This window comes from Arvicanthis niloticus, chromosome 14, assembly GCF_011762505.2.
Source record: "Arvicanthis niloticus isolate mArvNil1 chromosome 14, mArvNil1.pat.X, whole genome shotgun sequence".
Classification (NCBI taxonomy): domain Eukaryota; kingdom Metazoa; phylum Chordata; class Mammalia; order Rodentia; family Muridae; genus Arvicanthis; species Arvicanthis niloticus.
Window position 1 is genome coordinate 14,787,898 of NC_047671.1, and position 14,755 is coordinate 14,802,652.

At 44.4% G+C, this 14,755-nt stretch overlaps 1 protein-coding gene, 1 long non-coding RNA gene and 2 other non-coding genes across 11 annotated transcripts in view; 3 read left to right on the plus strand and 1 right to left on the minus strand.

The window, feature by feature from the left end:
• Nucleotides 1-13: 13 nt before the first annotated feature.
• Nucleotides 14-789, plus strand: LOC117719993 (uncharacterized). The gene is made up of 2 exons (XR_004608251.2): nucleotides 14-259; nucleotides 697-789. It is a non-coding gene; the product is annotated as an uncharacterized LOC117719993 (long non-coding RNA).
• LOC117720296 (small Cajal body-specific RNA 17) lies at nucleotides 144-283 on the plus strand. Its single transcript, XR_004608308.1, has one exon.
• LOC117720288 (small Cajal body-specific RNA 18) lies at nucleotides 373-451 on the plus strand. The gene has a single exon (XR_004608303.1).
• A 7,626-nt stretch (nucleotides 790-8,415) lies between the features above and the next one.
• The window catches only part of Myo5b (myosin VB), a 301,927-nt gene continuing 295,587 nt past the window's right edge, over nucleotides 8,416-14,755 (minus strand). For all 8 annotated transcript variants that reach the window (XM_034518119.2, XM_076912462.1, XM_076912461.1 and 5 more), the window contains one exon: nucleotides 8,416-8,916. In XM_034518119.2, coding sequence (XP_034374010.1) covers nucleotides 8,764-8,916 — 153 coding nt within the window. In that variant the 3' untranslated portion in view covers nucleotides 8,416-8,763. The remainder of the gene's footprint in view (nucleotides 8,917-14,755) is intronic.

Below are 14,755 nucleotides of genomic sequence, written 5' to 3' on the forward strand. Positions count from 1 at the left end.
CGGGGCTGACGGCTGTGCAGTGGGGTTGTCTGCCCTTGCGCCTGCGCAGCCTTTTGGCGGAGGCCTGTGCTAGGTCCTAGGGTTGCAGCGGCGGGTGGCTGGGGCGTCTAGAGAAGGGAAGGGGAATGGGGTAGAGCAGGGAGCGCCTGGGTTCCCCGAGGCAGCCCCAAGTGAGCCCGAGTATTTTCCTTATATGATCAGGCCTCTTGTAGCCGGCGCTGCTGGACTGGAGCCTGAGAGGATTATGAAAACGTGGCAGGTGATGGGGTCAGGGGACCTGGAGCGGGGAGCTGAGGGGAGAGGGACCGAGAGAGAGGCCAGGCTTGGGGGCGGGGACAGATTTAGGGGTACACAGGCCTCCGGCTGTGAGCCCTGCCAATGATGACATGACCACTGCGCAATCTGAGTTCTGGGAACCAGGTGATGGAGTGTGCTGCGAATACTGAGGCCAGGCGAGCTGGAGGCGGCCTAAGCAGAGAGGGAATGGGGGGCGGGAGTGGGGGATAGCAGCTCAGGGCCCTGAAGGGCGGCCAAGTGGCCTGGGCTGAGCGTGGGAACAGGGCGTGTGTGGTTCTGTTGCTTTCTATTAACACTGTCTATCCTTAATCTGGCTTTGTGTATGTTTCGCGGGCTCCCTTGAAGTGGGGTCTGCCTTTTTAATCTAATCTTTTCTCTCCCGTTTTTTTTCCTTAACAGGGTTACCTGCTGTTCTGGAACTCGTCCTATAGACTAGGCTATGAATTATGTGATTTCGCTTAAATGCTGGGATTAAAGGCGTGCTTCACCACACCCGAGTTTAACCTACTTTTTTTTTTTTTTGTGAAAACATTTGTGAAATGTTTGTGAATACAGACAAGTGGGAAGGTTCGTGTCGGGGAACATACTGTTTGCTGGTTCACATAAAAATTTCACATTTACTTCACCTCGTGAACACTTCGCCATGTGTTTATAGTTTTCTAGAGAGGAATTTTTATGTTGTCACTGTGCAAAGCTCAAGCTCTTACATAGGTTCTTCTGTTTCATCTGCCCTCCAAGTCACTACCAAAAGGGACTTCCATGTTTACTGTTGACTGTAATTATAAATGCGAGTGGGCCCTGAGAAAATCAGAAAATCAAAGTATGTGTAAGAATATCCGCAGTTTCAGTGTCAGACAAGGAATTGAGGCATTTTCTTAACCAAATGACCAAACTTAGAGTCACCAGTCAGGAGACCATGGACTCTCTTGTGCACGGAGGACAGAACTCGATTTTAGAATTCTTCCCCTAAATGCCCTGAATCTAATCAGGCCAAGACAAGCCCCAAATTAACTGGCATTTAGGAGACTGGCTTTTGGAGGGTTTTTGTTTTGTTTTGTTTGTAGTTGTGCACAGAAATGTTTAAGGGTGAAGATTTAGTATCTGCAACTAAAGTCATGCAGGGCAAAAATGGATAGAAACAGTAGCAAGAAAGAAAACATGGGAAGATGTTACTGAAGAATGGAAAAGTGTCTTATGCTCCATTCTGTTTCCCATTTGTTCTGGAGATTGACATTCTACACACACACACACACACACACACACACAGTCTCCTTCAACTAAGCTACAAAGTTACTTAAAGTATTCTCTACAAAGTAGTTTAATAGTAATTTAGGTAGGTACACCTGTAACATTATGCCTTTCAAAATATCACTTAGGGGTCTAGACATGGGACTTCTGAGGTAGTTTTACTGTTATGTTCTTAACAGGGTTAGCCTCCAGTGTTATTTATCTCTTTCTGTCGTTAATATTGGAGGGGAAGATGTGTTCATATAAAACTGGAAATTGGTCAATTGTAAGTCTGTCAATTCTACTGTTTAAGAGTTTATCATGGTCTCAGAACGGTCCAGCTTCTGTCCTTTCTCCCACACTTTCTGAGCCCCGTTTCCATGGTTCACACAGTTTCCCCCCCTCTTGCTGTAATATTCAGCGTTGCTAGAAGTTACAGTGCTGGCAGTTGAGGAGAGCAGGTGCCATTGCGGGAGCTGCAATAGTTTTACAATGAATGTATGATGCTGATACTGTGGCACATGCCTGATGTCATAGCACTTGAGAGAGAGGTTGAAGGAGATGTTAAGTTCAGCATGGACTAGATAAGGAGACCCTGTGTCAGTGCAAGTGGGAGGCTGCTGATGCGCACAGTCTGGTTTGGTGAGAACTTGAGTTACACGGCAAACAGTAGCTCTGCTGCTGTGGTTTTTACTTACAACAAATATCTGCTCTCCAGGAGGTTCAGGTTGCCAAACAAGGATAAAGAAATCAACTATAGACATGAAATGACTGGCACTCACTTGAGAACTTGCTTATTTTAAGTTTACCCTGTTTTAACGAGTTCTGGTGGCTACGAGGCCTTGTCTTGGCCTTGACTTGAGAGCCTTTTTCCTTTTTTATTTGGTTGTAAGCTGTTGGCAGTTTCTAAGAAACCTTTGTTAAAATGTCATGTAGCAATATGACTTAGAGCAAATCTTGCTGCATCCTTGAGTAAAAGTTTAGCCTGTAAAGCCATAGTGTTGGTGGAAATTGACAACATTAGGTGTCTACTAGTCAGACAGCTTGAGAAACACATTTGTAGTTCATGCTTGTGCTAGGAGGGAAGTGTGCATCAAGGACAGAACTCAGGGAATTGACTGGTATCTCAGCAAGAAGGTGGTAGAGTTTTGTGTTTGGTTAGGGTTCAGAGAAGCAGAAGTGCCTGTCTGGAGGTGGGATCATTAAGTACTAGTAAGTACTAGGCTAGCCAAGGTACACAGTGAAGTCTTAAAACAAATAAATAGAGATCTAGTCTAAGGTAAGGAAAGTCAAACTAAGACTACCGTGATGTCATTGGACAATACAATGTTACGGGTTTCTGTGTGAGAAAATTCGTAGTACCAGAGGTCTAAGCTTTAAGAGATTGATTAGAGCTTGGCCAAAGCCATGCTTTGTGAAGAAGTGCACCTCTCATAGTAGCTAGGATTTGTAGTGTTCCATGGTTTCTTTTTGCCTGTGCTTAAATAAACATATGTCGACTTGTTTCATCGCATCAACCACAGCTGGTGTGGGCATTTTGTAAGATCATATGTCAATCTGGTAGTGCCAACCACGTGGGCTTTAGTCAGTTCCCAGGTTTGGAGCTGCTTTTCCTTCTCAGCCATTGACTGGTAAGAGTATCATGTATAAAACACAGCCTGACATGACATTTTAAAGGTGAAGGCTTCCTTTGTATCCTACTGTCACCAGAGAAAAGGAATATGCCCTGTGGTTGAAATCTGGATTCAGAGACTTTTTGCAAGCACACTGGGAACATTACTGTTTTTTAAAATGCAGAGCTGGAGACAAAACCTGGAATCTGCTACACGCTGGGCATGCCTTCTACCTGTAAGCTACACCTTTGCCCACGGTGAACATTTAATTTCGATAGCGGTTCCTAGTGAGGAATGTCTGAGCACAGCATCTATGAAGGTGCCTTATCTTACACATTTAGGGCTGGAGATGTAAATTTTACCAACTCCCAGGTGCTGCCAAAGGGAGCACTCCCAGGGCGTTTTGTATATATGCTGCCAAAGGGAGCACTCCTGAGTGGTTTTATATATGTACACCGAAGGGAGCACTCCTGGATGTATGTGCTGCCAAGGGAGCCCTTCTGGGTGGTATTGATGCCTTTTCCTAGGTAGGAAGTAAGAGTAGCATGCTTCAGTCCAGATGTTTAGTTACTGGTCTGCTTTATTTTTGACTCCTTACCGACCTCTCGACCTCACATAGCTAACTTCCCTGACTCCATACCAGCCTAACTTCCCAGGCACAGGTTTCCCATCGTAAGGAGCTCTTACTATTATATGCAGATTTTAGAGTGGTCAATTTTTACATTTAAAAAAAAAAAAGCATTGAGATCTTAGTCATTATAGGGTACAGCCAACACGGTGTTGTCTTCTTATCAGTGGAAATGATTTATTTCTGAGATCTTAGACAATTTTATCACCAGCTTAACACCACCTCTACCACAGTTAAATGTACAATTTGTTAGGTCTGTCTCTGGGCTCTGGTCTATCAGTCTGCTAGTCTTATCCCCAAACTGCCTTGAATTCCACAGCTCTAAAGTACTTGCTCAACAAACCTTGCTGTCTTCTAGAGAAAGTCCTCTTCCATCCCTAACAGAGAGGTGGCTGTGTGCCAATCCCTAGTTTAATCATGCATAACTGAAGCTAGGCCCGAGGATGCAATTTCTCTAGGGAACATTAACAAATAGTGAATGAGGAGGTTGTTCTGGAGCATATGCTGTGCGGGCAGGAGGATCTGAGTTCAAATCCGTATTACATACAAAAAAGCTGGATGCACAGGAGTGCGTGCCTGTAACCCCAGCACTGGGGGACAGAGATGAATGGATATTGAAAGCTTGCTGCCTAGACCAGAAAGTGAGCTTCCAGTCCAGCAAGAGTCCTTATTCCATCTTGTCTCAGTGGAATAAAGTAGAGAGTGGTAGAGGAAGATATGGAACATCCTCTCCTAGTCCTTCCACATGAACTGGTGTGGGCAGGTGCTCTCTCTCTCTCTCTCTCTCTCTCTCTCTCTCTCTCTCTCTCTCTCTCTCTGAAGAGGTTAGGAGAGACAACTCAGAGTAAAATCACTTGCTCAAAAATCATGAGGACCAGAGTTCAGTTTCCAGCACCCGTCTGACAAGCCAGGTGACAGAGCAGAGCCAAGCTAGAAGAGTCTCTGGGGCTTGTCGTTTTCCAGCCTAAGAGAGAAAACAGAGCCCCAGGATCAGGGATGAGGCTCTGCCTCAAAGAACAGGCAGAAAGATTGAGAATATTTAGACGATCTTCTCGGTCCCCCATGTTCACACAAGTGCTTACATGCCACATACAACTGCATACACTTACAGAGATGCACATGCATGCATGCATGCATAGAAATCATAAAAATGTGTAAACTTTAGCCAATACGTTTAGTCAAGCCATCATTTTAAATTTCATTCAGATCTGATACACCACTTTATTCAAAAGTATTTATTTCCACACATTTTTATCCACCGTGGAATAATTACAGTAACCTTTACAAGCATTTTTCTATAACACAGCTGTAGTTTACAGACTTTCCTAAAATGAAAACAAAACAAAACAAAACATTTTCAGTAGCATTTCTTCTGTAGTGTTTGTTAGCTTTACCCTGAATATTTTGTGAAATTCCTCAGAGAGGCAAGCCGTCATCTAAATGCCAGTTGATTGCAAAATGTTATATCCAAATCTGGATCTTTAATGGTATGACTTCAGACAGCAGTCAGCTTCCAGTGGTCAATCCCCTGTGTTACAGTGTAAGTGTGGACCCATGTGCCATGGCTCACATGTAGAAGTCAAAAGGCTACTGTGGGCTCTGAGGAGTGAGCCCAGGGTGCCAGGCTTGCGTGGCAAGTGCTTCTTACCCCATGAGCCATCTTTTTTGTCCCAGGTCTTATTTTAGGAAAACAATTTTTAGTATCTACTGATGTTCATTATGAAAAAAAAAAAAAAAATCTTGTCGTTGGCCTTAATCTTATTTCCTACACTCTGTAATTCCAGTTCTGTGATTGTGGCATCAGTGTGTCAAAAAGGAAATCTTGATTATTTGACTCATACAGGAAGTTAACTTTAGAAACCAGCTGCAAACATTTTGAGGAGAAATAGAAGCTGCTGTGGTGGAATGAATAGGCTTGGCCTCCATAGACTGTTGGAATGCTTAGCCCACAGGGATAGCACTGCTGTGGGGTGTGGCCTTGTTGGAGGAAGTGCATCATTGTAGAGGTGGGCTTTGAGGTCTCATACTTAAGCTGGGCCTAGTGTGACAGTCTCCTGCTGCCTACAGATCAAGATGTAGAACTCTCAGCTCCTTCTCCAGCACCATGTCTGCCTGCACACCGCCGTGCTCTCCGCCATGACGATAATGGACTAAATCTCTGAAACTGTAAGGCAGTTCCAATGACATGTTTTTCCTTTATGGGTGTTGCCGCAGTCCACGGTGTCTTCACAGCACTGAAACCCTAAGGCAGCTGCTGGGCTGTCACATTTAGCAGCCACTTACTCAGTGGTCAAGTGTTCGAGAATTTAGTTAATGGAAAGAATTGGACTCCAATTTATTGCCATAATTCTCAATGCATTCATAGTTAAAAGCACTTAACATTTTGTCCCAAGAAAAACCAGGGGAAGCAGCACCTGTGACATGTTCCATGGAGGTAGGAAAAGCCTACCATTGGGTCTGACCTGTCAGAGGACCTATAGGAACCCTTAACTGCAGCTGGGGTGGCCAGGGAGAATGTCTGCTCCAGTGACAACTAATATGGAAATACACCTGTTACTATAGGGACATGGTTAGTGCCTATATGATAATCCTCAAAACACAAATGTTAGATTTATGAATATGTGATTAGTCTTTAAGGTGTGTTCTTTCACGAGGTAAATCAGAAGTCCACAGGATGCTACACCATACGTTAAGTTCTTCCCACAACAACTTCTTCTGGGAAATACGTGCTAAGTCAGTTATTGCAACTGCTAAAGGCACATGGCAGGATTGTGATTACTCAGAAGCAAAAGCACTCAGTGAAGACCTCAAACCTGCGCTGCACTTACTTAAGTTCAAAGATAGTATTGACGGCATGAAGTTGGGAAGTGTTTAGAAGTAGCTTTAAAAGAGGAAGGGAACTCATTGCGGGGGGGAGGGGGGGGGAGGACACAGAATAAAAATGTCTAAAAAAGATTAGCATTTCTCAAAAGGTCCATTTCAGCCTCTGAGGATGAGGTGAGGTAGGGAGGCCATGATGCCCTCCAGCCGCCGTACTTGTGAAGTATTCCTGTCCTCTGCAAGAGACTCAAGCTGTTACTTCATGCATGTTACCCACTTCCCCCATTTGACTAATTACTAAGCTTTTAACTAGTGACCAACCAGTGACAGGAGAGTCATGCCCCACCTTGGGGAATGGTGTGGGGGGGGATGATGATTTCAGACTATATCCAAAGTCAGAGAGCCATATTTAGGAAGTCATGGCTTCTTAAAAATGCTTAGCAGGAAGGCATTTTGGGAGTTCTTGAGGGTTAAGGAGAGTGTTTGCATGAGTCAATTTTGAACACTAAAGTGCATGCTAAAGCAAATTATATTCATAAACAACTTTAAAAAGGTAGCCACAGGTAGAACTGTTTTAAACTGGGTTCCCAAACAGTTTACATTTGGGGGTTGAAAGGTCAGATACAGATGTCAGGGGCTGTAACTGAGAGCAGTGGGGGGGGTGGGGGGGGGGGGAGGCTGTTCCTGGAGACAGATACCTAAGAGCAGCTGGGTTGCTTCCTGTGGCCCCAGAAGGGATGGTGCAGGACACAGTGCAGGGGACAGTGCATTTGTTGCCGGATTTAGTCTCCTGCTTGTCCCCAGCAGGCAAAGAGGACATAGACCTGTAATAGCACAGGATTTTAGGGCTTGGGGTGTGTTGTATTCCCCAAAACCTTCTAAATTGGGTGACACTTGAATTCTTTTAAAGTATGGAGAGATCTCAAGCTCTTCTAAGGTTTGCAAACCACCCGTGACTGTCATAGGAACAGCATACTCTTAATAAATATGGATTGTAGCAATGGGTAGAAAGACCATATAGGGTTGTCTAACCAAACCTCTGTTCTTGAGTCCAAAAAGGTCCCCAAAAGCAAGACAAAATTCTGAGGCGCAAACACATAAGCCTGTTACATCATTACTAAATATTCTTTTAAATCTTTTATTTCATAGCAGAGTATTTATATTGATTTTAAACTTTGAAAAAAAGTGTTGAAAATAACTCGGAAGTGAAAGCTGGTCTAAGCTATTGTAGTCTTTCAAAGCAGTTTAAAAAAAAAAAAAACACAAATCTTTGGGTAAGACTTAATGATCACGCAGTCTCCTTCAGAGGCTCTTCAGACCACTGGGTTCTTGAGTCTGTTTCCCTTATGGTCTTGGGGCCTGGAATCAGCAGCACACTGGCTTGGTTTTATACCTGCAAATAAAAGCTCCTCATTCTCGTGTACCATTTCCATACTTGTATTGTTGCAGAAACTTACTGCCTCTCAGGGCGTTGACTAGCAGTGGAGACAGCACTTTTCTGTCTTTCTCACCCTTGGCATCTGTGACGGCAGCATGGCTAGTGCTCCCACACACCTGAGACATCAAAAGAGCTTGAGCCTATCGACGGCTGGGTCATCCAGTTTGCTTAGAAACAATGTTCAACAGGCTTGGTCTGGAGGTCATACCAGCACCCCTCACTCAACAGGCATCAGTGAATATTAAGTCACTGAAGGATTCTCCTGAGGCGCAGGCCCATGCTTTTGTTCTCAAAGCATCTTACCCCAAGATCATCCACACCTTTGGTTTTTCAATATATGTCATTCTTATGGTTATTGGTATCATTATTTCTTGAAAGACTCACGAAGGCAATTTCCATCATGTGTTTTTAATATTATCTTAGTTTGGACATTCTCAAGTTATATACAAAGATCAAAGCTAGGCACTTCCACTCTCTAGAACTGGCATTTTTATATGGCGACTGGAGCTACACAGTGGCTATTCGTTCTGATGTGTCTTGGTTTAACCTGAAAGCACAGCGTTAACGAATTGTCTACATTCAGAGTGTTTTCTGAGCAGCATGTACAAAAACTAACGACAAATGTGCGCCCCACTGTTCAGTTCCATGCTCCCCGCTGCCGGTCTAACACGGTTTGATCTACACTGGGCATATTTAACAGATCTAGCATTCTCTCAGCTGACAGCCTCAAACCCGCATCCTCAGACTTCATTGAGAAACTCCAGATTGAGACAGGCCGGGATGTGGATGGAGTCCATGGTCAGAGAAGACGGGTTAAACGGGAACAGAACAGGAAACACGTGCTTGGAGTCCAGCAGCAGCTGCTGAGGGTCATTCCTCTCCTGTAGCTGAGCCTGTGGAGGGAGAGTAAGAGCACGTCAGGTTTAGAACTACGCAAAATAGCCAGTTTCAGTGACTTCACAGAAGTGAGGAAGCATACGGTATGGAAAGACTTATAAGATGATGTGGGAGGAGTGCGGAGTGGGGACAATGTGGGCTCCTTGTGTCCCTGAGGCATGCCGTGGAGACAAGTCCTGATCTAGGTTGTTGGAGCTAACCAAGCACCTTACTGTCTCTATTTTAACATGGTTTTGAAGCTTCCAAATAAGGGAGAAGGTGAAACTATCTTAGGTACAAATTCCAAGGGAGGACTGTCGCCGCGTGGGTAGACCAGATCCTAAGGCAATGGTTCTAACCCTTCCTAATGCTGTGACCCTTTAACACAGTTCCTTGTGTTGTGGTGACCCTCCAGCTGTAAAATTATTTTCACTGCTACTTCATAACTAATTTTGCTACTGTTAAGAATCATAATATAAACATCTGTGTTTTCTGATGGTCTTAGGCAAGTCCTGTGAAGGGTGGGGTCAGCCTCCCCGCAAAGGGGTCGTGACCCACAGACTGAGAAATGCTGATCTAGAGGCAGACTCCATGTTCTGAACAAATGTCTAAGTCTTCCTATGTTTTAATTTTGTCATATTCAGAATGGAACATCATAGAACGTGCCAAGGAGGCAGGCAGCGTAGGATCAGCCCCTCCACAGAAGAAGTTACTGAGTTTGAAAGAGTGATGTCAACTATTCCAAAACTCCTTTTAGAGAGCTGATTTTAACCATCCTTCAATGAAGAGAGAAAGAGGCTGATCTTTGTAAGCACGTGGGTGAGCCTGCTTCTATGCCCCATTCTTCAGCTTCAAGTGTGGCTGGGGGCGGGGGGTGGGGTGGGGAGAAGCCCACAGTCCTGGATTAGCTGGGTAGCACCAGGGAAAGCACTGGGGTTTGACCTCTAAACATCTGATCTTGTGCTCTTTGGTTCGTCTGCTGCATCCAGCATGGATACTTGTCTTGGATAAAGTTTCTCTCAGGGTCCAGTGATTTGTCTTAGTGCCATCAATTAGAATATTTAGAAGAACAAATCCTCTTCCCCTCCCCTTCTCCTTGAAGCCAAATGTTTAAAGAAAAATACAATAACCAAACTGAATTCACTACAGGAACTCCACAGAAAAGCTGCACTGGTAGAAGGGAGAGCGGTGACCTACAAGATAAATCAGAGTCATCTTCCTTAGAAGTCAGCTAGAGCTGAAGTGACCAAGTCTAAGAAAGAAAAAGAATGAGTAGAGCCAGGTATGGTGCTGCACGCCCTGTAATGCCAGCACAGGGGAAGCAGAGGCAGGGGATCAGGGTTCAAAGTCATCCTCAGCTACATAGCAAGTTTGAGGTCACCCTGGACTATGTAAGACCCTGACTAAAAACAGACAAACAGAGCTTGAGAGTCCAGGAAGCAAAGTATCAACATGCATACTATAGAAGTCCCAAAAGGAAATGAGGGAAAGGGGCAGAAAGTCATTTAAATGAAACTAACCCAGCCCCAACCCAATGGGCAGTGTGTATGAGTACATCCAAGCTCACTGAACTTTGAGCAGGATAAACTCACACACCGAGACGTGCAAACTCTCAGAACCCAAAGATGGGGAATCATAAAAGGCGCCACAGAGAAATGCATTCGTCAGAGAGAGTATCCTGAAACGAGGGTAACAGTTGATTGTTCACCAGAAGCCATGGGTGTTAGAAAACAACAGGATGACACAACACCAAGGGAAAAAACGAACAACAAACAAACAATCAAAATCATCTGGCAAAATTTCCTTCAAGAACAAAGGGATATTTATGTCATTTCTGGAGACAAAGACATTTTGAGAAACAGAGCCGACAGACCTCTCATGCCCAGACAGACTGAAGGGAAGAGCTGCTCCCCATCAACAGGGGGACACTTCAGTCTCCCACTGATGACACAATACTGTAAGGGAGCAAGTCTGTTTGCTGAAACTTTGCTGAAGACTGAAGGACTCTTTAGCACGGACATGTTAGACCACTGGGCGCATGCCCTTGAGGAGAACAGGGACCCTGGACCTTGCTGTCTCTTGCCTCACTTGCTGTGCAGTAAGCAGGTGTTCTCCGCCTACCGAGTTATGGTTAAGTAACAGACGAGAAGAGCCAGGCTAGTCACCATGGACTAAAATATCTGAACAAAAATGAACCTTTTCCCTTGCAAGTTGTGACACTGTGACAGATAGCTAAATCACATACACACAGTTGCCCCTTGGGAGAGAAGGACAGCATGCTGGTCCTAAAAGGCTCTGAGGATCAAGAGTTGATAATTCAATACACCGAGTTCAGTTGCTGGCACCTGGCTGGTACTGTATTTGTCACTGGTATTCATTTTGTAACATCCTGCTTTGTTTTTCGTACCTGGGAATTAACCATTAACTGTTGACCCATGAACTCCAGGCAGGAGACGAACTTGTAACTAATGCCCCTGATCTGCAGGAGTGTGGCCAAGAGGAAGATCTACACATTCTCATCAGGAAAATACAGATCCTGCCCTATCAGCTTGAGACACAAAAATAGGTTGTTTCGGTTTCTTCCCCTAGTTGAGACAAGACACTATTGTTTCAAATAGTGACAATATCTTGATATAATATAGCTTTCTCGAGTTCCAATGTTACCCAACTTTAGAGTGGGAAGGCCTAGGGCTCGTATTTGCTCAGTACCTAAGCAGCTGGCTTCTGCCACTGTAGGTCTCAGGGCACTTTATTGCTCCACTTAAGCCTTGAAACAGGCTGAGACCTTGCCAACAGGCAAGTCCCAGCAGCCCTTCACTATGAGAAGGAGAGCCATGAGAGTGCAGGCTGTGAAGAAATGGATCCCCAGGGACTCAGGAATCTCAGATTGTTCTCATTTTGTTCAGTCACCAGGACAATGACAGAAAGTGCTGCTTAGGCCTCCAGATGTCGGCCACAAACAGCTCACACACTGGCATCTGAAGAGCAGGGCCACAAATTCAAAGTAATATAGTTTGACATAATGGTTGGATAAAAGAGGGGAGAAGCCTGGGAGGGAGGTTAGGCCATTTATGGAGGGAGACACAAGTTTCACTAAACCACAATGCCAGTGGTGGCTCTGGTGGCACCTGGTATGGTCTCGTACTGGTGGCTGCATTTGGCCCTGCTGCATTGGTTCTTACAGAACAGCCTCTCAGAGCGCTTGGGTTCCCACATCGTGGGCTCTACTGTTTAAAAGCCCTGCAGAATGCCTACCTAATTTTTGACAAAGGAGGCAAAAATATACTCTCGGGGAAAAAGCCCATTTAACAAATGGTGCTAAGAAAACTGGATTTCTTATCTGCAGAAAGTGAAATTAGATTTGTGATTTTCACCTTGTATAAAATCAACTTAAAATTAATCACAAACTTTAATTTTAAACCCCAAGCCCTGACACTTTTAGAAGAAAACACAAGATATTAGAAGAGGCATGTTCCACTGGAACACCAGCTGCGTGGGAGCCAGGCCCAGCACCAACAGGTGGACTATGCGAAAATAACCCTCTGTACAGCAAAGGGGACTATGAGCTACACTAACAGAAGGGCAGTGGAGCTATAGCAACCACACTCAGACAAGGAGCAAATAGTCAAGTTATAAACAACCGCAGAAATTAAACAGCAAGGGGACAAAACTGCCAGCAATAAATGGACCATGAACTGAATATACAGCTTACACAAAAAATAACCAATAGCTACCTTGAAAAAGGGCTTAACGCCCATCATCACCAGGGTCATGTAAATTAAAACGGCTTCGACATACAGTCTTACCCCAGTTAGAGTGGCCATCATTAAGAACTCAGAGAAGAGGAGGGACCCTATGCACTGTTGGTGGTGGTGCAAATCAATACAGACATTATGGAAGTCAATTTGGAGATTTCTCAAAAACATAAAGAGAACTACCATATGACTCAATTATTTCACTCCTGGGTATGTACCCAGAGAAACTCCATTCCCTACTACAGAGATATTTACGCCCCATTTTTATTATTTATTCACTATAGCAAAAAATTGGACCTATTTGTCCACAGATAATAGATAATGAAAATTTGGTAACATATTTTACACACACACACACACACACACACACTGGAATATTACTCAGCACTAAAAAATGAAGCTTAAAAGATTCAGGGAAATGGATGGACTTTGAATGTATAATATTACATGAGGTCACACAATCTCAGAAAGAAATAAAAGAAACCACACGTTCTTTCTCATGCAGAGTCTGGCCAATAACATATGTAAACAAAGATACCTATGCACACAGTATAACATGAACAACAGAGAACAGGAAAGGGGTAAGGAAGGACCGAATGCAGGCAATGAGCACGGGCTATGAAAGAGGATGGAGAGCCAACTTCATATCTAATTCTGTCATGGGAGTTTTGTTTGGGGTGATAGACGAGGGCATACGAGATATTCAACACTGACTGTAAGTTCTAATGTGAAAACTCACAGCTTCCGTTCTGAATGTGAATTCTAACTGTATGTGAGCTCATTAATAGACTTTGGGTCTGGTTAATTTCTCTGCACATTTTTAAAGCAATAAAGGTTGTGAAAAAAAAGCCTTAACATGTAAGAGATTTGGGGTGAACATGAAAACGGGGCCAATTAAAGAGGCTGAAGGGGCTCAAGGCACACATGGTTGACGGAAACTCAGACAGTACGTAGTGTCGCGCAGAGAACCCCTGTGAGCCCGGGGCAGGTTAGCAGCTCTCAAGCTTACATTATACAAGTTTTAATATTTAAATGTTTATGAGTTCCTATGTAATGCTTCAGTAATCCTGGTGTGTGTGTTTAAACATGTATGCTGTATCCCAGTACACAGGCAATGGTATGTCTAACAAGAAGCTTTGGCTACTGGTCACGAGATCAAGTGTGGTGTGGGTGGGAGTGGGGTGAGGGGCTCACTGCTCACCAGTACCTCCGAGCACTGCACAGGAAGAAACAAGCCATGGCTGGCAAAAAACCAGTTTTGGCAGGATTGCTATATTTTCTGATAATATTTAACCCTTACCCTCAAGGATGTTTTTTCTATGGCCTTCATCCCTTAGACCTGCAGTCGGCTTGGGTTTTATCAGTCAACTTAGACCTGACCTCCCTTCTTGCAAACGGTGCTGTTTAAACTGAGTCATGGTTCTCTCCCCCACGTGGCTCAGGTTCAAATCCAAGAATGACTTCTTGAACCTACACTTTTGCCTGAATTGCTTTTCAATCTTCCACAAAAATCAGCAGTGGGTCGGGGTATGTCATGGCTTCTCTCTGTCTCCCAGTTCCTTCTCTGCTTCTTCTAGCCCCTGCTCTCACTCAGCGCCCTCCCTCTCCCACTTCGGTAGATCCGTTGTGGGGGTGAGCTGGCCCGCTCTGAGGGCTGTATGCTCAGCATGCCCTGGCATTTCCCACTGCCCTTGAGACAACCACCACCTTTAGTCTGACTTGGCATCTGTCCCTTGACCTCTGTCATCTCCACTCAAATACAAGGCTAAAGTTCATTTATTCTTTTCCATGGGTCTTTTCAGAGCCAGGGCACTCTTTAGAAACCTCTAGCTCTTTTTTAACTCTTGGAACAAAATCCCTAGCCTTACAAAGGAGAACAGCATTCTCTACCAAAGTTCTTGATTTCTGGGGGTTCTTTAACAGTTTTGATAAATCCTTATTTCCCCAGTCTCCTCTTCTGGTCATGTTCCCCCACTTCCTATCCTTGGATCGTGCTGGCAAATACAAGGTGTCTGTCCACGTATCCCCTCCATGTAACTATCCATGTAACTATGTGTTCCCTCCGTGTAACAATCGGAGAAAGGAGTCCTGCTTTGTGAAT